The sequence below is a fragment of the Pelophylax lessonae genome (genome assembly GCF_965119305.1).
Source record: "Pelophylax lessonae genome assembly, chromosome: 10".
Lineage (NCBI taxonomy): Eukaryota > Metazoa > Chordata > Amphibia > Anura > Ranidae > Pelophylax > Pelophylax lessonae.
Window position 1 is genome coordinate 90,910,564 of NC_138777.1, and position 24,405 is coordinate 90,934,968.

The 24,405-nt window shown below is 42.2% G+C and overlaps 1 protein-coding gene across 1 annotated transcript in view; it reads right to left on the minus strand.

Annotated features, from left to right (window-relative positions):
• Positions 1-24,405, minus strand: part of ATG2A (autophagy related 2A) — a 207,421-nt gene that overhangs the window by 79,091 nt on the left and 103,925 nt on the right. The window contains exons 27-28 of the mRNA XM_082270316.1: positions 15,501-15,577; positions 12,596-12,766 (exon numbers count right to left, since the gene is read on the minus strand). Of these exons, the coding sequence (XP_082126442.1) occupies positions 12,596-12,766; positions 15,501-15,577 (248 nt within the window). The remainder of the gene's footprint in view (positions 1-12,595; positions 12,767-15,500; positions 15,578-24,405) is intronic.

Consider the following 24,405-nt stretch of genomic DNA (forward strand, 5'->3'; position numbering starts at 1 on the left):
AAATTTTTGTTGGCCAACACCAGAACGGCTGATTGTTCCTCAGTCAGTACAGAATTCAGCCGACAAACAGCAGATGAGCAAGACTGGGCATGCTCAGAGAAGAAAAAACACACAGAAAGTTAACCATCACATGACATCACTTCTGCAGTCGGCTGTTGTTGGCCGACAAAATTCGTGTGCAGTCTTTAGCACTTTTCAACCGACAGGACAGCACCGGACAAAAGACGGCCGATCGTTCGGCCAACAATCACTACGTGTGTACGGGGCTTTAGGCTCCATTCAGACCGGGCGGAATCACCGCGATTTCAAATCGCTGCAAAACGTGGGAAGCGTTTGCGATGCCATTACTTCATAATGGCACCCCAATCGATTTTGATGTGATTGTCACATGGCAAATCGCACTGATATCACAACGTGCAATGCTTGTTGCTCAAAAAGGAAAATTAGCTACTGCTGGGCGACAGCGTCACATGTTGCGACTTGCCGCGAATGCAGCACAATTTACCATGTGACAATCATGGCAAAATTGCGGTGTGATTGGGGTGCCATTAAAAAGGTAATGGCATCGCAAACGCATCCTGCGTTTTGTAGCGATTTGAAATCGCTGGAAGAATCGCAGTGATTCTGCCTGCGATCAGATGTGAACGGCGCCTTGCAGGCTGAATGATGATCAGCAGCATTCAACATGCTTCCTCTAAGCCCAAGCTGTCATAGGCTTGCCCCCAGCCCAAGACGAGACAGTTAAGGAGAAGCAACACAGTGATGAGTTCATCCTTCCATTATTTCGCCTACTATAGCATGTCAGCTATGAATAGTTGACATAAACTGATTGGTCCCTTGTGCTGCTTCTACCTCTTCCCCTCAGCACTGCTGTACAGGGGCTACACAAAGCTGATGTACAGAGTTACATAAATCTGTATCTTTTTATACCTTGTGAAGCCCAGCTTGAACTTCAAATGATATAATAATAATGATCTAATTGTGCCAGAGCTGCAGCAGTCCACCGATGATAGAAAGTAGTTTCTCATGCACAGGGAGCCTTACATGTCAGAGTGTTTATAACACTTAAATTATACTGCTTGAAAGGAAGTGTTTGGATGATCAGTGCCAAAACACAGGAGGTTGAGGCCGCAAAACATCATAGTATGGAATTTGGGAGTTAGCGTACTTTTGATCTGGACACCTATCACAGAGCTTGTTATTATCTAAGGTTACATGAGGTTTTGGTACTGCATCAGAACACAAAACAGGATAAAGGCTGAGATTAAACTGTGGAAGGTACTAAACAGCCTAGGTCTCTCTTGCCAGGAAACATTACATTAGGAATGTAGTAAAGTTATTGGCACAGAGCTGAAAAATATGGTGCAGTTGCCACTGGGACAAGTTTAGTATACAGAATTAACTGTTAGTTTAATGCTGGTTCCCAACTTATTTTAGTGTTAGAGGATCGCAGAATAAGAACTTAGTTTAAATTTTTACATTAAAGGTAGTGTTGACTTACTTTTTTTTTGGGGGGGGGGGGGTAAGTGTTAGGAGATTACTGGGGGGGGGGTTTAATGGTTGGAGTAGGCCTCCGTTCACATTAGGTCGCTCTGATTTAGGGGGGCGACCTGTGGTCGCGTGCAGCGCAACTTCGGCATGACTTGCACGGACTTCATAACATGAATGTCTATGCAAGTCGCCTCCAGGTCGCCCCGAAGTAGTACAGGACCCTTTTTCCAAGTCGGAGTGACTTGTGTCGCTCCTATTAGAACGGCTCCTGTACTACACAGTGGGAGCGTGAGGACCACGACTTGACAGGCTGACAAGTCGCCTGACAAGTCAGGTCAATGTGAATGGACACCAAGAGTGTGGGTTAAATGGATACTAAAGTCTTGTTTTCCTTTAAAATAACCCATACTGTTGGGCAGGTAAATTTGGTTGGTCGCAGACTGGTCGGTAAGGAGAGCTTGGAATCTTTTTGTATCTTGTTATATGTATTGCCCTTCCAATGCTCCTTGCTGCAGAGACCAGTTACAGGTGTGGGCAGTAACCATTTGTTTGTGCTATGGATTACATTGGCCAGGCAACGCACTGACACCTTTGCCGCCATGGTGCTATAGGCTGGGTGTGCCCGGTGCCTTTAAGAAGGGGTGGGCTCCCTTCAGGTACATCTGCCCTACACCTGTCCATATAAATGCATGCGATTCCATTGTTGGAGACTCACAGTTAGGACCACAGATAACGGGGTGCCTTCTCGGGGCTCTGTGGCTTACGCATGTATTTGCAAATGTGTGCAACTAAACCCCTATTTTTAAATGCATACTGTTGGACAGGTCAATTTGGTTGGTCACAGACTGGTGAGTAGAGCTTGGAATCTTTTTGTGTCTTGTTATAGTATACAGAATTAACTGTTATTTTAATGCTGGTTCCCAATTTTTTTTAGTGTTAGAGGGTCAAAGAATAAGGACTTCTTTTAAACTCTTACGTTATAGGGAAGGTTAATTTCCTTTTATTTTGGGGGGGGGGGGGTAAGTGTTAGGAGCTCACTGTGGGGGTTTAATGAGTAAAAGTGTGGGTTAAAGTGATACTAAAGTCTTGTTTTCCTTTAAAAATTACAAACATGTTATACTTACCTGCTCTGTGCAGTTGGTTTTGCACAAAGCAGCCCCGATCCTCCTCTTCTCGGGTCCCTCGCCGGTGCTTCTGGCCCCTCTCTCCTTACAGCAAGCAGCTTGCTATGGGGGAACCAAAGCCAAGCCGTAGCGGTGTGTGTCCATTCAGACACAGAGCCGTGGTTGGGCCCCACCCCCTTTTTTCCCTCATTGGCTAACTGACTTTGACAGCAACGGGAGCCAATATTGCAGCTTCAGGAGGGAGAGTCCTGGACGGCCGAGGCACTCGTGCACATCGCTGGATCGAAATGGGGCTCAGGTAAGTATTGGGGGGGGGGGGGCTGATGCACACAGAAGGTTTTTTTATCTCAATGCACAGAATGCAATAAGATTTAAAAAAAAAAAAAAAAAACCTCTGCCTTTACAACCACTTTAAGTGTTAAAGATTAAGGAACAGGTAACAATTAGGTTTCAGTGGTTTATCAAGGGGTAATATTAGGTTAGGTTTTAGGCTCAGGTTCATGGTTGAAGAAGTGACCCTGTGTGCAAAAGTGCAAAAAGATGTACCTGTAAAAGAATCAGAAAAGAAAAGTAAGATGTTTACTCTCTCCTTTTGCAGGTACATTTCTTATGCCATTTCACAACAATGTTGCTATGAGGAACAAAGGATTAAGGGGCATTAAACCGAAAAGGAAAAATGAGTTGTATACACTGCAGCTTACTGATTTTTAGGTGTTGATAGCTGTATTTGTTTTTTTTTTCTTTCAGTCATTTTTTTTCCATTTATTTTTGCATGTTAATCCAGCCACTAAGTCTGTTATTTTTCAACTTACTTTAACATACCAAGCTGTCCAGAAAAAATGGCAGTTAGAAGGTAAAGACAAATTACCTGTATTTAACACTGATAGTGGAGCTTACAATGGTTAGCTTTTATTCATTTTTGTAAAACCTTGATCTCAAAAAGTTAGTCAGGCCCAATCTAATTTTGCTAGTGCATCCAACAAAAGTGTCTATATTGCTTATAAATCCACAGTGGAGACACCCTAGGACAGGTGAAAATAAAGAAAAGGGCCTAAAAAAGAAAAGAATGTAGCAGCCACATTTCAGGATTGTAAGGTACAGTTTATGATTTTTCTGCTTCTGGATAAATACTGCTTTAAGTGTAAAGACGAATATTTAGGGCTAGATGTTAGGGTGCCTTCTTTTAGGACATTAGTTTGGTGAGCATGGACATACCTTGCCTTCCTTCCATGGAACTGTAAACAGGTTTGAGTAAAACCCCTGAAAACATTACGAACCGGAACCATCACCTCATGAAGTGACAAATCTTGCACTGCCCCAAAGTGACCCCGTAAGTGATATGGGGGCAAGTGCAGGTTGGAAGGGAAGTACCTTTCCAGAGGAAAAGACCGAAACTCGATCTTGTAGCTGGACTGAATGACTAACTGGACCCACTTGACCTGTACCAGAGAAGTCTTCGGATCCAGAAATACGCAAAAATTTCCCCCAACCTCAGATGCGGGTGAGGGCACCCCTTCACGCAGAGGAAGCCTTGTCTGCAGGCCTAGAAGAGCCCCTTATGGCCTGCCAGACCAGGTCCTCCTGGAACCTCTGGGGGACACCCTGAAGGGCTTTTATCCCTGAGGGACTAAAAAAGGCTTCTTAGGAGCCGAGCAGAATGGCCCACGTCTACGACGGGGCTTTTTGCCTGCAGAAGAAGAGTACTCTTCCCCCCCTGTGAGACCATTAATGATGTCATCCAAGGAAGCTCCAAACAGATGATCTCCTACAAAGGGGAGATCAGATTCAGCCAGATAAGAGGCTGAAGGACCACTGCTGACAGACAGCCGAAAATCAAAGGAGTCGCATCCAAAGAGGCATCACAGATAAACTGTAGCCCCTGGAACAACTGATCTGACAGCTCCGCAAAACACAGGGGAAAGCCGTTTCCCCTCCAGGTCCCGATGTAAAAGTTTAGCCCACTAATCAGAGTTTGCGACACCAGGGCAATAGTAAATACCGGCCTAAGCTGAACCAGCCATAGTGAAACATATAGTGGGCCAGAGCCTCCGCTGTCCTATTAACCGGATCCTTAGAGGCCAAGGACTCCGTAACCAGAATCAAGGTAGCTTTATTTAACCTGGAAACCGGCGATTCCACTACCAGGTGGGACCGTCCACTTTTTAAGCAGGGAATCCTTGGACGCATAGCAAAACTCTTAGGGACCACAAGAGTGCGTTTTGGACAACCCCACCGTTATGTGACAATGTTGTCACAGTAAGCAGGAAAAGGGAACACCCCTGCCACAGTGGAGGACCTGTGGTGCCAAAAGGGACCCAGGGGCTGTGGATGGGAGGGCGGATGTCCGAACGTGTAGTGGCTTCAGCCACCCTCACTGGGGCTGCCTCACATAGCTCCTGACCATCCGCTCCCCCCAGCTCAACAACTGCAGCAGGAAGCCTAGAGGACTTCCCTGCCCTAGTCACCAACCCCCCAGGGTAGCAGGGGAACCCTGCTCAACCCACCGTTGTGCACCAGGAAAAACCCAGTTAGCAGCAACTCCAACAAGCCCCCCTTAATAGCATGTTGCAACAGCCAGCTCATAACCTCACCCAGAGACCAGGGAGGGGGGGAGTGGGGGGGAACCTGAAGACCCACAGTGACCACCAAACTTTTAGAGGGGGGGGGGTGCTAGAAGGAATGCTGTGACTCAGGCCGAGGCCAGGTCGAATGCGCCTTCGTGAGACGTTTAACTCGCAGGCCAGCCCCAGTCCAGTGGGGCTATGTCAAAGCTGACCTAGTGTGGAGCTGAGGCCCGCCCACACTCGCTGGCCAGACTGGGGGGACCCTCTGGATCTAGATTATCCAGTCCGGCAGTTGATAGTAGATTCTCTCAGGAACAAAATAACAAAGATAGGAAAATTCATTTAAAAAGAAAAAAATGTAAGGACCAGAGATCCCAGCAAAGAACTAGGTCCTTACTCCTGACTAGGCAGAAAAAAACTGAATGCCTATAGCTGAGTGTGGGTGTATACCACCTGGGACTTCCCATAGGCGTAGTCAAACTTTTTCCTGCCTAGTGTCCTACTCCTGTAGGGGGCATTATAACCCAATGGTTATGAAGAATCAGGAGCTGTGTCCATCAATGAACGAAAGAGAAAAGTATATTACAGAACTTTAATAAACTAGAGTTCACAATGAAGAGATATACAAGTTCTAATGCAATATAGAGCCCGATACTCTCCAAAAATAACATTTACTAAAACGACAACCGCAAGGAGGTACTTGTTAAAGTTGTGCAATCATAATTCCTTTCCAATAATAAGATAAATGCACATAATCAGGCCACACAGAATCATACACAGAATCTTATAGACATCTGGTCATTTCAGGAAAATCTCCAACAAATCTGGCAGAAGGGAACTGTGCAATAGAACACTGCTTTCAATAAAAGAAAGCACAACTGCATGCAAAGCCCACTCCAATTAAAGTTATAATTAAGACATGTATTTTAAAGTATTTTTAAACACCTGCATCAAACACTTTGATCCACGAAAAATCCAAGGAAGAAAACATCTCTGCTTATCTTGATTTCTCACAAAGCTGCTGCTGGGTAGTAACTCTCTTATTCCAGCAATTCGTTTCACTAAATAGGTTCACTAAGGAAAGTTTTTTTTTCAGTCCATTCAAGTTTCTTCTTTCAACTGAAGCCTTGATGAAAGGGGAGTGTTTCCTGGCCCCCAAAATGAGGTGGATGTCTTTTTTTTTTAAATCAGATAATTTTTATTGAACAAACAAGAACAGAGAAACAAACGACTTTTTCCATATTAAAAGCATACAGAGAATAGAACAATAATAAAAAACAAAGATAAAAAGAAACCCACTGCCTTTTGTTTCACTTGACCCTCCCTTCTAGATTGTAAGCTCTAACGAGCAGGGCCCTCTGATTCCTCCTGTATTGATTTGTACTGTAACTGTATTGTCTTCCCCCACATTGTAAAGCGCTGCGCAAACTGTTGGCGCTATATAAATCCTGTATAATAATAATAAAACCCACAAAATTGTCAAAAAGCATAGAGATCCAGCTACTACAATATATTGCATGTGATCATCACTTGTACTGTGCCAACCTACATCGATAATAGCACTGAGTAATTGTGTAAAGAAAAACTTAGGCCCATCTGGAGTGCCCCACAGTGGGATATTATCAACCTACATCAGAGAATAAGCAAAGCACAGGCAACATGGGGGCACCCCAACAGTACCATGAGGCCAGAGCACAGATAAGCTGGCAGGATCTCCCATGTTGGTACAAAACTGTGAGCGGTAAAGAAAAACAAAACAAAAAGACAAAGAAAGGGAAAGGGGAAAAAAGTTGGCTGCCCAGTGACCTCCCCCACACCGCTAAGATCATCTATAAGATAAACAAAATTGATCCAATGGTTCCTCTCGTATACCTACCCCTATGTATGGTGTAATATTCTCACAAGCCCACAAAGTGGGATCAGACGGACGTGTTCAACCCGCCCAGGATCCTGTTTGTAACCAATTGAACTGGCGCAAAACCCGGAACATCAAGCCATGGTGCCCATAAGCGCTCCAATTTAAGCACACTACCCCTATGTTTATAAGTGAGGTCTTCTCTCAACAATACCGCATTAACTTCCTTTACCCATTCTGCATGAGTAGGGGCCACAGAAGAAATCCATCTCCTTGCCACCAGTTTCCTAGCCAGGAAGAGTACCCCAAGGATAGCAGTATGAACCCCAGGGGTATATAGCTCTTCACCCAGCCATCCCAGAAGACAGAGCTTAGGGTCCATAGGTAGAGCAACATTCCAAATACTATTAATGGAACACATAACGTCCTTCCAGTAACGGACCAATTTCGGACAGACCCACAACATGTGTATAAGAGTGCCCGTGTGTGTTTTACAGCGAGGACATAGAGGGGAGTCCCTCCTGTGCCAGTCAAATAACTACTGAGGGGTTCGGTATGTGCGGTGCAAAATAAACAGTTGCGTGAGTTTAGGGACATTTTCAAGGATATCCATCCATTCCTCTGCAGAGATATGGCCCAAATCCACGAACCATCGCTCCCTATACGAAAAGGCCATCGCTTTAGAAATCTGGTCCATAAAAGAAGTGTACAGAGAGGATCCGGATTATGCAATCTCCAGGTGGCTTCCTGTGCTTGAGCCGCGAGAGCATGCCGCAGCTGCAAGTACTGAAAGAAAAGGGTGTTAGGGAGTCCAAACTCCGCCCTGAGCGTTGGGAAATCTTTAAGGACACAGCCCTGATACAACTGAAATATAAAGCGAACCCCATAATTGTCCCATGCTACAAAGCCCGTTAGTTTAGCTAGTTCAGAAAAGTTATAATTATTCACAATGCGGGAGTATTTACAATACCCCTCATAGTGAAAATGTTGTTTGGATTTGCACCAGATCTTATCCAGCAAAACCAGTGTGGGGGTACTGTCTAAGATTTCATATTTCACCTGCCTCCAACGACCCCAGGTAGTCACTAGTGGTGGGAACAGTGATAATAGTGGATCTAATGGGGTCCGAGTCATCCCTGGTCAGCCAACCCGTAAGATGTTGCAACTGAGCTGCCAGAAAATAATAATATGGATTAGGGACCGCCAACCCCCCAGAGTCCTTAGCCTCCTGCAATGTTTGGAAATACAGTACTAAATTGTTTGAAAACATGCACAGGAATCCAGATGGGGGCATTATGTAGCGCATACAACAACTGAGCGCACCATATCATTTTGATTAAATTACATATACCCACCACATATAGGGGCAATTTAACCCAGCTAGCCATCTTCTCTTCAAATTTATACAATAACGGCGATACATTGAGCTTAACGTATTTAGTCAAATCAGGATGTATAATTATGCCAAGATATCCTAACTGCTCCACTATCCTAATCTGCGAAGCCTCCTGGGGCAACGGAGTCACCAGGGGGGTCTAATGGCAGCAGCACCGATTTATCCCAGTTTATCTGGAAGCCCGAGAATGATCCGAACCTACGAATCAATGCCATCAAACCAGTCAGGGAGTCAGCTGTGTCACCCAGGAATAACAGGACGTCATCCACATATAAGGCAATTTTATCCTCCTCCAAACCCCTCCGAAAACCCTTGATCCCAGGATCCATTCTAATGGCTGCTGCAAGGGGCTCCACCGCCAGGGCAAGCAAGAGGGGAGACAGCGGACACCCCTGTCTCGTGCCTCTGTACAGATTGAAAGGGGAGGAGAGCGCGTTATTAATGCGAATACTGGCAGTCGGAGCCCCATACAGCAGCTTGATCCAGGAGATGAGGGAAGCACCCAGGCCAAACCTCTCAAGTACCACCCAGAGATATTGCCATTCAACGCTATCAAACGATTTAGCGGCATCAAGTGATAAGATAGCTCGGTGCACACAGTTCTCAGAAGGTATTTGCAAGTTTAAATAAAGTCTGCAGAGATTAATGGCGGTGGAGCGATTAGGTATAAAGCCAGACTGATCCCTGTGGATAATCTTGGCAATTACCTTAGAAAGCCACGTCGCCAATGAGGTGGATGTCATTTACTGCTAACCATTAAAGTGATTCTAAAGGCTAGACATTTTTTACTCTAAAGTAGAACTATGGGCAAAACGTCTTTTTTTTTCATTTTGGATAGAGTACGGGAGGGTTTTAACCAGTCAGATTTTTTTTTTCAACATCTGTGTCCTATAGTGGAGATTTCCCTTTACTTCCTGTCCCATAGCCAAAAAGGAAGTGAGAGGAAATCTCTGCAAGTTAAGGGAATTCCTTAAAGACCCCCAAATCACCAGAACTAGTGTCCCCATTGGAAGATTTTCCATTTATAATTTTCCACGGACAATTCAAAATTTGCGATTTTCTTTTACTTTTACTTTCAACTATAATGGTAAACAGGACAAATATAGAGGGTGAATCTCCTCAATAAAAACTGAACGTTATAATCCAATCGCCACTCTACCCAAAACTAAAAAAAAAAAATAAAAAAAAGCTTTGCCTTTAGTTCTACTTTATTTTTTATATAATCTTTATTTATTGAAAATTTGTACAAGACAATGATATAATAGGGGAAACACACATATATCAAATAAAGGGAAAAAAAGGAGCAAAAAAAAAAAAAAAAGGGGAACAATACTAGAAGTATTAGTCCAGGTAATATCTAGTGATACAGATCAACAGGCTAGATTGCAGATCAACAGATCTTTTTTTTTTCCCTTTTAGGATCAATGTCTTGCATAAATTAATAAATGCTGACCATTGTAAGCACCCCTGTCTGTGTCAAAATGCTTTTTCTCAAACTGCCACTTCTGCTGGACAGCTCGGTCTCCTAAAGGGAGTTGAAAAATAATATTCACACTGGCTGGACCAACAGGTAAAAAGAAAAGAAAAAAGAAAATTAAAGTAGCCACTACATCTAAGAATTGGTAAGATGCAATATATTCAACTTTTGATTTGGGGCTTAATACCACTTTACCTTGCTCCTTAATAATTGACCCTCACACCAAACCTACCCATAAAGGCTAAACTCCAAGCAGATTTAAATGTATGTAACTAGTATAAGGGCCTGAAACTTTAGTAGAATAAGCCTCCTGCAATACCTTGAATAGCAGCACAGGACGGACCAGCACTAGAAGCTAATCAGGTTATGTAGCAGTGCCCATTGGCTGGCAGAGAATATCCTGACTGATGGAAAGGGCACAGTGTGCAGAGGGATAACCTCATTATACTACTTTTCAGTAGCCAAAACGCAAGATGGGAATATGTCCATGTCCTGCTGTAGTTGCAGACCTTATGCTTTTGGGCAATGGCGATTGAATCACGAAAGTGGCTACAGAGAATTACAAATCATTTGCCAGGTAAGCTTTACCCATATAGCCATTTCAGCTGTGTATTGAGTTGTCTGAGCAGAATACTGAAATTAACCCTTCAGAACTAATCCAAGTTCCAAAACTTAATTTTCGCATAACCCCCTAAACCCTTACTTTACATGAAATATGAACAAAGCATATACCGCTATAGCAGGAGTCTCCAAATGATGCCCCTCCAGGTGTTCAGGAACTACAATTCCCATCACGCCTAGTCATGTCTGTGAATGTCAGAGTTTTACAATGCCTCATTGGATGTGTAGTTCCACAACAGCTGCAGGGCCGTAGTTTGAAGATCCCTGCTCTATAGTGTGTACTCAATTCAATGACACCAAGATAAAATAGGTGACAGAGCACCCTCTACCTGATTGACACCCTCAACTCCATCCCTGTGTTGAGGGGGGTGTGTCCATTCTCTCCAATCAGCTCTCAGTATTCTCCTCACTGAGTTCGGCAGAGTGTAAATAAAGTTTTTTTTTTTTTATTCTCAGACAAGCTTTATAATTCAAGACTTTGAAGAAATGTAGAGAAGAGAGGGCTGCAGATAAGTAGGTAAAACTTATGTAGGAGGATTTGTTTCATTTCAGTGCATCTCCTAAAGGCAGTCATTTCACTGGGTATATGTAAGGGTTTACAACCACTAAGATTCTAAACTATTAATCCTGATCTAATCTTTAACACCAACTAACCCCAACAAGCCTGGGGTTACCTAATTAAATGCTTTAAACTATGAGCATCAAACGCTACATCTTCTGTACAGAGATCTTGCTGCCAAACACTACCTGTAGAATGTATTGTTCATAACATTCATTTAAAGCGGAGTTCCACCCAAAAAGGTAAGCTCTGCTTGTTTGCTACCTCCCCCCCCCCCCCGCCACATGTGCCACCTTTTAGGGGGTGGGGGGACATGGTTTTGACAGCTATCCGCTCCCACTTCCAAGTGAGCCGGCTGGGGAGCTGACTGTAAAGCTGCAAGGTTTCACTGCCAGATTCCCTTACAAAAAATGGTGGCAGAAGCACCTGAGAGCCGGTTGAAAAATCGGTTGGGGTAAAGACACTTCTGGATACCAGGACAGGTAATCCTATTTGTAATCTGTCCTAATATTAAAAGTCGTAGCTGCTGACTTAACTTTTTTGGAAGGAGCTCCTCTTTAAGTTTTGCCTATGCATGTGGCTTGAACAGTTCTGTCAGTATTACATAAATACTGGTTACCTGCTTGGGGACTAGGTTTGAAGGGGGGGTTTTTTTGGGCTTGGTCTCAATTTCTGCATGGATAAAATCCGTGGACTGCAATTTGATTTAAAAAAAAAAAAAAATGGCTATATCATTTCTGGCACACATTTTCTTGCATGGCATGGAAACCTGTCAGAACACAAACATGGGAAGTGCAAATGCATTTTACAATAAAGTTCCAGGACTGCTGCACTCATTCTTGCTTCAATACATAGTGAGCCACAGACTTAGAAATGTGCGCATGCTGGAAGTTCTGATTTCACTGGTTGCACACTATTTCTGGGTGCAAGTTAACTAAGTAGTTTAGTGAGGATAAGAACAATGAGACGAGAGCTCACACCTTTAAAAACGAACTCAGCAATGGTAGCCTTCATATTAATATTACGGTCTCCTTTAGGAATGTGAAGACAGGGTTAAAGTAGAACTATAGGCAACATTTTTTATTCATTTTGGATAGAGAAATGCAGAGATTTCCATTCACTTTCTGTCCCATAGTCAAACAGGAAGTGAGAGGAAATCCTTGCAATTTAAGGGAATCCCTTTGGGACCCCCAGGTCATTAGAACTAGTGTCTCCATTGGAAGATTTCCCCTCTATTACTATTCTGGGGACAACTCAAAATTTGGGATTTTCTTTTACTTTTAATGATAACGGTAAGCCAAACAAATAAAGGGGATTAATCTGCAGGGCACAGACAGCAATAAAACCAGACAAGCGTTCTAATCCTAAAACCCATTATCAAAAAAAAAAAAAAGGTTTGCCTTTAGGTATACTTTTCGATTAAACAGAAATATCAGCAGAGGATTACAAATTAGATAACTAGAAAGTCAAATTTTACAAATACAAGCATCTAATCATAGACCTGGTACCTGCAGCTTCTGTCCTGCAATCTCGGTCGGTGGCTCAGGTTTGGGGGGGCAGTGCAGGTCCCCATTATTCATCACATACTGGATAAGGTTGACAAGCATAGCACAGGAATCTGCACAGGTATGAATGTGAAGCACGTTGTTGGAGCAGCGCAGTTCAAAGAGAGGCTGAGTCTAAAGGCAAAAAATACAGAATCATTTCTACACGATCTAAATGAGAAAAAGATCTTCACATAAAACTAAAGAGCAGATATCCTTTTAAAATAATAGCACCCAAATCTTGTTTAATCTCTACAATAGTGGAAACTGCTGGAGTGGAAGAGAGTTGACACTGCCCTGGGGGTTCAGACTAGCGATTGACCGATATCGTTTTTTCATTGCCGATACCTATATTTTGGTCATCGTGTATCGGTATCGGCCGATATTTTTTTTTTTACTTTAAAAAGGTAAAAAAAAAAAAGGATCAGCACTTAAAAGCATTCAAAACACCAAGTTTGGCTGTTTTGAATGCTGTCATTTTTTTGTATCTGGCCCCAGTACTTGAAACTTCCGGAAGTGATGTCATGACATCACTTCCAGGTTTTTGCATGGAGACCCGATCAGATACGAATGGGGCTGTGATCGGGTCTTCGGCGGCCGTGCAGGCTGGTTCCCCGGGTCTCCCGGTGGGACAGGAGACCCGAGCGAGCCGCGGAAGGGGGGTGGACGTCCCCTCCCACTCCTTGTAATGACAGCCGAGCAGCTTCTCAGCCACATCCGTTGTCATTACAAGACAGCCGACCGTCGGCTATGGACGCATCACTCCGGTACAAGCACTTTCCCAAAATATCGGCAATATAGGTAACCTATATTCCGATATATCGGGAAAAGTGCATATCGGCCCTCGATATATTGGCTTTGCCGATAATCGGACGATCCCTAGTTCAGACATCCAAGTATACGAGCGATATGTAAAAAAAATGACTACACAAAAACTACAGAAGGGGGAGGATACAAGACCAGTCACCCTGCACAAGGAGAGAGCAGCAGCAACCTGTAATCTTAAAAGAAAAGTATGGGACTAACTTTTTTTCCAAGAATCATACTTACCCAGGTAACACTGAGAACCGAGTGATCAAACACTACTGTCAGTCACCGCTATCTGCTATGACTCCCCCCCGCATGCGCTCACTGGAGCACTGGGCCATGGAGGGGCGGGAGCGGCTGGTTTAGGCTCTCAGCTGAGAGGACCGACCACTTTATTATTAGGTACACCTGTTCAATTGTTTGGTAACACAAATTGCTAATCAGCCAATCACATGGCAGCAACTTAGTGCATTTAGGCATCTAGACGTGGTGAAGACAACTTGCTGAAGTTCAAACTGAGCATCAAAATAGGGAAGAAAGGGGCTTTAAGTGACTTTTAACATGGCATGGTTGTTGGTGCCTGACGTGCCGGTCTGAGTATTTCAAAAACCGTTGATCTACTGGGATTTTCACACACAACCATCTCTGGAGTTTACAGAGAATGGTCCGAAAAAGAAAAAATATCCAGTGAGTGGCAGTTGTGTGGATGAAAATGCCTTGCTGATGTCAGAGGTCAGAGGAGAACGGGCAAACTGGTTCAAGATAGTGGAAAGGCAACATTACCTCAAATAACCGCTCTTTACAACCAAGGTATGCACAATACCATCTCTGAACGCACAAAATATCGAACCTTGAAGCAGATGAGCTACAGCAGCAGAAGGTCACACCGGGTGCCACTCCTATCAGCTAAAAACAGGAAACTGAGGCTACAATTTGCACAGGCTCATCAAAATTGGAAGCTCAGATCATCTCAAACTGGTTTCTTGAACATGACAATGAGGTCACTGTAGTCCTAAGGCTTCCACAGTCACCAGATCTTAATCCCTTTGGGATGTGGTGGAACAGAAGATTTGCATCATGGATGTACAGCCAACAAATCTGCAGCAACTACGGGATGCTAATATGTCAATATGGACCAAAATCTCTGAGGAATGTTTCCAACACCTTGTTGAATCTTTACCATGAAGAATTAAGGCAGTTCTGAAGGCAAAAGGGGGTCCAACCTGGCAAGGTGTACCTAATAAAGTGGCCGTTGAGTGTATACTTTAAATCTACTACTTCAGCTATATCACTGGAAAACTTTATGGCCATGTATGCATGTGATACTGATATCTAATGACTATTTCTGTATGTTTACTCACAAAAGCACACAGAATGTCTGTCTTGACTAGGCAGGGGTGGCTGCTACAATGTATGGAAAATTCCGATTTGAAAATCTGTATAACAGCTCCTGACTATAATCTAGGACAGCCTTTTTCAACCAAGGTGCCTTGAGGTTTCTTCAGGGGTGACTTGGCAAAATGCCTAAAAATTTCCCAACAATTGTATACAAGCCAGCGTTTGGATGAAGGCTGCCTTTTAGTTACATTAAGTCACAGGTTTTCATTGTGCACCATTGCAACCTTCTAGCTGGCGCCCTAACGACCAATGGCATCATCAGTCACCTACGTAGCATCCTTGTTTTACCTCTGCCCCTCTCCAGCACTGGGGTCACATTAGCGGAGTGATGTAGAAAAACTGAGGGAGAGGAGAAACTTTGGCGTACTAGTCAGTGCAAGTTTTCAAAAGTGAATTTGCTTTGGAAGAATAAATCACCTCTAACGTTGGGTGTCCTACTTGGATTTGTGGATGTTGCTGCATTATGTAAAACTATTAGAATCGTTTTTACATTTTAGAATGGGGTGCCCAGAGACTGTGCATAATTTTTAAAGGGTGCCTCGAGACTTTCGATAATTTTTAAAGAGTGCCTTGAAACTTTCCATAATTTTTAAAGGGTGCCTTGACTAACAAAAAGGTTGAGAAACACTGATCTAGATTATTCTTCTGTTCTCTGGATACATACCAGCTTGGAGGAGGAGTTCCCCTTCCATGTTGTGATGACCAACTCCAGAAGATCAACATCCAAGACACAGACATAATCTGGTAACACAAACAGAAACTTGGTAAGGGATTTAGGTAAATCATCTCCTTTAAATAAGCAATCATCTTTAGGTATATCATCTCCTTTAAATAAGCAGCCAGTATATAGTCACCAAGCCGATATTTGAATGGCATCTAAGATCTGATTCTAGGACAACATCCCCCCGGACAACATCCCCCCCTGGACAACATCCCCCCTGGACAATATCCTCCCTAGACAATATCCCCCCTCTAACCCTAACCCTATGTCCAGGGGGATGTTTTCGGGGGGGGGGGGGGATATTGTCCAGGGGGATGTTTTCGGGGGGGGGGGGGATATTGTCCGGGGATGTTGTCCCGGGGGGGGGGGGGTATGTTGTCCCGGGGGGATATCGTCCGGGGGGATATTGTCCTGATACCCTAAGATCTGATGCCTATGTACACATTCATGCACAACTAGGCACAAGCTTGTGAACGTGCACACCAGTGAGTACCTTTACACGGGCTCTATAAGTATAGTTCCAGACTGTTACAGATAAGGGGAAAGCCAAACACACTGAAATTCAGCTGCTAACCACAGTCAAGTTTTAAGTAGTAATGGTTATCTAAAAAAAAAAAAACACGTACAAAGTTTAAAACATCACTTCCTCAAAAATAGAAAAACATCCCCTGTACGTAACTTAGCTCAATAGTGTAGTATTACCCCAATAAGAATGGGTGCTGAAACATATTTTTCTATGAAAGCTGAGATACCACAGTAGTACCTTTATTTATCAGAATGTGAGCACCAATAGGTCTTAAGATGCAACAAATTAGTGCTCAGCATTCATTTTAACATGCACAGGCTTGGCGCTAGGTGTAAAACGCTTGTATTGAACCAGATAGTTGTTGCAGCCTGCAGTTTAGCGTCGCATGTGCCGCAGCCCTAGGTATTTGCACCAGTTCCTCTGTATAGGCCCCTACTCCACCTGGGGGAATATTAAAGCTTGAGTGCTAGAATCTGACAAATCAGGACTAAAAGGGACTGAAATACTGAACAAGAATTCTGATTGTTTGCTATACCTGACAGTTCTAATTTTGTTTTTCTATTCTTTTCTGCAGTTTATATGAACCAGACCAACTGTCTGTGAAATTCTTAACAGATGCCTATACTATTTTCCAGATGAGAACAGGTTTTTGCATTTAAACATGCAATAAATATGCAAATCAGCATTTTTGAAACCTCGTCTTTTCCAAGTAATAAGGAATTGTAGGCAGTAAGAAGTCACTTATATTTCATATTTATTGACTTTCAGGGAATACTGGGGAAAATATGCTAAAGACACATCATAAACACTTGCCAAACATTCCTACTGGACCCAGTAAATGGTAGGAATGTTTATGACAGGCTGGTAACCTCTGTTGAATGAAACATCGGATTTAACATAGTCAGAGGATCTGCTTCTCAAATGCTGTCTTTGCTTTAAGTGTGCAGAATTAGTATGGTAAGCACTAGATGTATTGAGGCACACACTAAATGTCTAGCTCGAATGCCCATGAGCACCTAACCTTATCAACATGTTCAAGACGAGACTGGAAAAATCAATAACTAAAGTAGAAAAGGTCATTAGCCTGAGGCATGGGATTCAGCACTGGGCCAGATCAGATAACCATATCATCCGGACTAGTCCTAGGGAAGAAATGGCAATCAGGCAGGTTTACAAAAACTTGCTGGACAGCCACTCCTTAGCCGAGGATAAATCAACAGCAGGATGCGTCTCCCTGATCTGCCATCCTCCTCCCTTCTTCTCCCTACAAAGTAAATCAGTTTCATACTGTGTACACAAAATAGTGTACGTGCATTTTACCCAGAGGTGGAACTGCTTGTGACCAAAAGTCAAAGCTCTGAGTACCGCTTGCTTTCCCCATAACTGAAATTGTATTTTCTGTTTATTGCTACAGAAACTAGATAAGAGAATAAAATAATGCTGGGATATGCTCTGCAAGAGAATAGGGAGATTTCAGATAAATTCATACCTGTAGATTTGTACAGACTACATTATGTTTATACTTTTGTACAAATATAAGCATGGCTGCATTGCTATGTATACAGGAATAGCAGCTTTTTGCCTAATAGATTTTGCCACAAAAATCTCAGCTTTCACCAATGTCAATGTTTCCATAGACATCCCAGACATAGCTGGATCCCTCAAAATATATTTTGCTTATAGTCATCTAGTGCTTCTTATCTAAAGACTCGCAGGGCAACCTTATTCTAAAGCTAGCTATACACAGCTAGATTTCTCGCTTTCAGCCTGTGGGCGAACAAGAGAAAATAAAACGGTTCCGCCATCCATGCTATAAAGCATAGCTAGAGAAATGTTCGCTTTCAGCAACTGTATTCAGAATGCAGAAGCAGTGAATGCATCTATTAGAATGAAGTCACGCTCAGTCAATAATTTTCCACCTAGCTCACCTTGTCTTCCACCTTGTCTTTCAAATCAACTTTTGTCGAGCTGGATAGTCCTGACAGGGACACCTATGGCTCGAATTCCAGCTGATTCAGCAGTAATCAGCCAAAATCTGAGCCGCCTAAGGCCGGCCACAGACGATACGAATCTCTACCTGTTCAGCAGGCACTGGCCAAGATTCAAACTATATATAGGCAGGCTGATTGTACCTAAGCTGATCAATCAACTTGGGTACAACCAGCATGTCGGATTTTTCATGTGAATATTGCCAGCGGCTAGCAATAATCACTGTGTTCTCCCGGCAGGGATGGCGCCCGGCGCCCCCTGCCCGAAGCACAAATAAGCTCCTTGGGAGGGATTCCTCCATCAACACTGACTATGCTGAAGGGGGAATTGAGCGATTTTCATTCCTGCAACCAAAATTGCACCATCTATGGCTGGCTTAGGACTAGTTCAAGAATTTTTTAGCAACCCTCAACAGAAACTGTTTAGAAGCAAACAAAGGAGTGCGACTTAAGATAGATGTATATAAGAAGGGAAGATCTAGATTATAAACAATTATTTTAAACATGCAGACATTATAAACTAGCCACAGTCCCTAATGCCCCTTTTACACTTGAATTGATGCAATTCCTGTGTAATCTTGAGGTCTATAAACCTCAAGTCGCATCAAAGTCTGACCAAAGTAGTGCAGGAAAAGAAAGGAAAGAGGAGGCGCCTCTAAGTGAAGTATTACAAGATTTATTGGAAAAAGACATAAAACCACTCACAAATGTAGAGGAGTAAGTAAGCCTGTATGGATGTCCTGTGTGAACTGTCAGATTTTCTCAGGCAATGGTGGAGGAAGAGGAAGGGAGTCTATGCTCCATGATGGAACTGCTGGCTGAATCAGTAGCAGGGGCTTCCCAAGAGATGTAAGCTAGTTGGAGGATGAGCCAATATCGAGGCCTGGATCACAAACACCGTCCTAAAGAAGGAAGGGACGTCACTGACAGGCGACGCGTTTCCGAGCTGGCTGGCAGCAATGATGTATACAGCACTCATATGGGTGGAGGTTAAGACTTCAAGGGTCACCGTGTATGCTGAGCATTGACTCCCTTCCTCGTCCTCCACCGTTGCCTGAAGAAATCTGACAGTTCACACAGGACATGCATACTGACTTACTTACTCCTCTACATTTGTGAGTAATTTTATGTCTTTTTCCAATAAATCTCATAATACTACACTTAGAGGTGCCTCCTCTCTCCTTTTTTTTCCTCTACAGCATTTGGGACTTTACTTCAGGTCCCTCCGGATGGCTGCCTTTATATGTATGGACTACTGATTTTTTGGACTTTCAAATCATTTATATTTACAGTTGCCTTCTTTACATTTTTTTATTTTGAGTTTCACTTGTGCTATGCCAAGGTTTTCCGGTACATATCATGGTCAAGAGCACTTGCGCTCATGTTCTAGTGTCAAAGTAGTGCAGGGACTACTTTGAAGTCGCTGTGACTTAAAGTTGCACAGATATGAATGGTACTCAAATGGTACTCATTGGAAATCTTGGGGTACGACTTGTCATGCGACTTTGCAGTCCAAAGTCACAGGACAAGTTGCACAACTGTGAAAGGGGCCTAAGGCTCAGTTCACACTATGAACCGCAGGTGAATTGCACAGGAACCGCACTGCATTCCTGCTAAATTCACATGCAACTCAGTGTGCTGCGATTTGAGCCCATTGATTTTGAATGGGCTCAAATGGCATCGCACCAAAGGTGTGCATGCAGCATTTCTAGAACCGCACCGCACAGTCATTTTGTACCATTCAATCTGGTACTGGCAAACACACTGCATTTGTGACCTGCATGTGGGGTGTTAAGATTGCACTGACACCTGCTCCCGAGCACAAGGGCAGTGTGATTTGAACGCGATGTGGCAAGCGTCCACGAACTGCGGTCTTTCCAGCACCGCAGTAGTGCGAACCTAGCCAAAATAGGAAATTGTATATGACTGACAGAATCCTTAACAGTCTAAAGACCTAAATAACGTCATGTATTTTTTTAAGTGAAATTATGTATGGTGAAATAATAAGAATGGAAAAAAAAAAAAAAAACTTGTGTTTTAACATAATAACTTCACAACATAAATCTTAACATAAATGCTACGACCACCACTGAACATTGGCTTCTACTTGTTCATATTTTAGCTAAAATGTATTGGGAATTATTAAAGAAAAAAAAAAAACTGGAATTACTCCATTCCTTTATTTTCTGGCTCAGAAACAGGAGGTAAGCAATATTTGACCTCTCCCTTTAGCTACATATAATTACTTAGGGTCTGTGTCAGATGTCCTACGTAAGCTACAGGTGCAGATTAGCAGATAAAATACAAAGCCCTGAAGACACAGGACAAAGTTGTGTGACACGGCATGATGATTCACATTGTTGGAGCCATATTTTTAAGCATGGACTTGTCCACATACTGAAGTCATGCTATTATTACAGAATTGCACCCAGTGATTTTGTTTTCTGGTAGCTGAATGAGGAAACTTCAGCAAAGAGAGGCACCAAAATTTTTTTACCTCACTGTAAATATAAGCCTTGTTTTTTGTTTAAAAAGTCTGCACTTTTTGTTCCATTTAAAAAAACGGAAGGGGATGAAAAACAGATCAAAATGTAACAGAACTAAACAAAAGATATCGGATGTAAACTGAAGCAAGCTGAATCTCTTTTTTTCTGAGCAAAAAGGTGACTGAATGGATGACATCCAAGTGAAAAGGAACTACCTAACTGGTTTCAAGTTATTTTTAAAGGCATTAGAAATAATGATTGTTTTAGGTTAGTGCTGTAATCAGGGGGATGAGCTGGAATTTTTCAACCAGTATGCGCATGCAGATCGATCTATAGAGGGCACCAGACAGGATAACAAGCCCTTACACTTTGTACTGGGAAGAATTTAGAACAGGTGCACACTCGGTTTCAATAGAAAGGAGCCCAACAATGTTACATTCTTTGTTCGGAGGATAAGGTTGATGGATTTCTGCCCTCTAGTGGCCTAAGTAACATTCAGATAGTTCATTATACAAGTCTTAATTTCAGTATTCTGAATTAATACATCATGCAACCAGGGTGCCTTCTGGGTTCTTCAGGGGTGCCTTGGCAAAATGTCTAAAAATTGCCAACAAGCCAGCAAGTCGATCAATTCTGCCTTTTTGTTACACAAAGTTTTTAATTGTTCACCATTACAATCTTGGGCACTGTGCGGGGCAGTCGCTGGCATCTAAATTATACGAGTTTGGGCACCTACATCCTTTGTTTGTCCCTTCCCTGCCTCTTTCCATCAGCATTGAGGTCATGTTAGCTGAGGGGAGGAGGGGAAACAGAGAGAGAAGAAAAATGCTGGAATACTAGCGAGTACCAGTGTGCAAATGTAAAAAAAAAAAAAAGGCCCTTTCACACTGGTGCTTTTTTGCGGTGCTAGAAAGCACATTTCCAGCGCAATAAAAGCGCATCAAATTTGTTGCTCTTTATATCCTACGTAACTTCTCAGATTGCTGTGCCTCATTTTCAAAAAAGTCTTGTGCAGGATCTTTGGTGCGCTTTTCAAAAGCATACCAAAATGCACCTTCCATTTAAGTCAATGGAAAACACACGGAAAATGCACTACAAACACACCCAGGGTGTGTTTTTAGGTGTGTTTTTGGGGTCACATGGCATAAAGATGCTGATTGTTAAGGAGTGTGCACCTGCTGGCATCCTTAATCAGTGAATAGCTGACTGTTAAGAAGCCAGCACATGATGGAATCCTTAACAATCAGCAGATAGTTACACAAACAATGCCCCCCATCCATCTCTATAGTAATCACCATGCTCCAGCTCCTCACTGTTTCCTTCCTGTGGAGAAATCCATCTGGCTGCCCCCCTCTCTTACCCCCACATTTTCAGAACTGAGATGTCCCTGTCCAGTCCTTCCAGCTTCTCCCCCCACTACGGTGATAGCATGGCTCCCTGTACAAGACCACAAGACACTGAGCAGAGAGGAAGTAGAGCATGTAGACTACCACCAATATACAGGGGAGGGGGGGGGGCATTGTAAGTGCCAACCAGTGAATAGCTGGTTGTTAAGGAGCCGGTCCCCGATGGCGTCCTTAACAACCAGCCAGTCAGATGCATTGTGCTAAGTACGGATGTGTAATTCTCTTCCACAAGCAGTCGTATCAGCAGGGAGCATCGATAGTTTAAAAAAAAACTATTAGATGGGCACCTTAAAGACCACAACATACAGGGTTATTCAATGTATGGTTAACAGCAAACACACACACACACACACATCATAGGTTTTGTGAAGAAGAAAGAAGAAGTGTTTGGCGCTGCCAATATGTGTGTAAAATAAAATAAGTACGTGTGCATATAGTGGGGAATCCTATGTATAAATGTCAAGGGAATAAAATACAATAAATAGAAGTAAAATGGTAAAAAGTGAAGGAGATAGAGTACAATGAATATATAAATAAATACGTCCTGTACTATATACAGGGTTGATTTAAATTGAGAAAAGTTAAAAATTCAATCTATAATATAAGACCCTTCCAATAAAGGAAAACAATAAATAAGCATAATATCTATATGGTAGTGTAAATAGGAAACATACAAAATTTAAAATATATATATATATATATATATATATATATATATATATATATATATATATATATATATATATATATATATATATAAACTAGTGCCCATAAAGTGACAATTTGAGAGTGACACTGAAAAAGTGCAACATATGTGGTAAACACCACTATAAAGGAAGGAAAAATTCTTGTGACAAAATGCAACTAAAATGATAAGCGTGCAAATTGATGTGAGATGAGCCAAATAATTAATTAAGGTGCAATAAATACTAAAGTGTAAAGTGAAATAGGTAAGTAGAGTGAAAAAATGGCTCAAATGTGTTAATTAAAGGTTCCTTAATAAGTAAAGTGTCAGGTGCTGATAATAGTAGTCCACGGTGGTCTATGTCACATAGGACTCTAAAAACCTGGTGGGGTGCAGAGGTTAAAAGGTTTCAATGCACTGGTAAAAGTACCAGTTGAAATGTAAAAAAATATAAGCTCAAAAAAATTAGATATATGTCCTATATAAAGTGCATCAAATTAACACATTTGAGCCATTTTTTCACTCTACTTACCTATTTCACTTTACAATTTATCTAGTATTTATTGCACCTTAATTAATTATTTGGCTCATCTCACATCAATTTGCACGCTTATCATTTTAGTTGCATTTTGTCACAAGAATTTTTCCTTCCTTTATAGTGGTGTTTACCACATATGTTGCACTTTTTCAGTGTCACTCTCAAATTGTCACTTTATGGGCACTAGTTTATATATATATATATATATATATATATATTTTAAATTTTGTATGTTTCCTATTTACACTACCATATAGATATTATGCTTATTTATTGTTTTCCTTTATTGGAAGGGTCTTATATTATAGATTGAATTTTTAACTTTTCTCAATTTAAATCAACCCTGTATATAGTACAGGACGTATTTATTTATATATTCATTGTACTCCTGCACTTTTTACCATTTTACTTCTATTTATTGTATTTTATTCCCTTGACATTTATACATAGGATTCCCCACTATATGCACACGTACTTATTTTATTTTACACACATATTGGCAGCGCCAAACACTTCTTCTTTCTTCTTCACAAAACCTATGATGTGTGTGTGTGTGTGTTTGCTGTTAACCATACATTGAATAACCCTGTATGTTGTGGTCTTTAAGGTGCCCATCTAATAGTTTTTTTTTAAACTATCGATGCTCCCTGCTGATACGACTGCTTGTGGAAGAGAATTTATTTTTTTTAAAACAGTGAGGTTTATTGAAATTTTTGGTACAATACAAAAATAAACCGTGCATTGAAACTGCAATCAGGTTCATAACACATTGGGGTACAAAAATACAAATATACAAAATGATCATCACCGAGAAACAGAACAGACATAGTAAAAAACAAAGCAGTAGTCAGTGGCTCTCCGTCGATCCAACATTCGAACAGAAAATATTGATTTACCAGGGGCGGTCAACATAAAGTAGTTACCCACTGCATTACCGAGCCGTATCAGGGCACTGCACCCATTTGTCCCAAATCTTGTTGAACTTCTGAGGGCACCCCCTATGTTTATATAAAAGTTTATGAAATGGGATGACACTATTAACCTCCCTAATCCACAAACCTAGAGTAGGAGGAGTAGGTCTCATCCACCTCCTGGCTATCAGTTTACGTACTATAAACAAAGTTTCCTGAAGAAATATGACAGTGGATTTGGGCATCTCTCCATCTGGGTAAACCCCCAGGAGACACTCCTTAGGGGAGAGTTGCAGAGGAGACCCCAT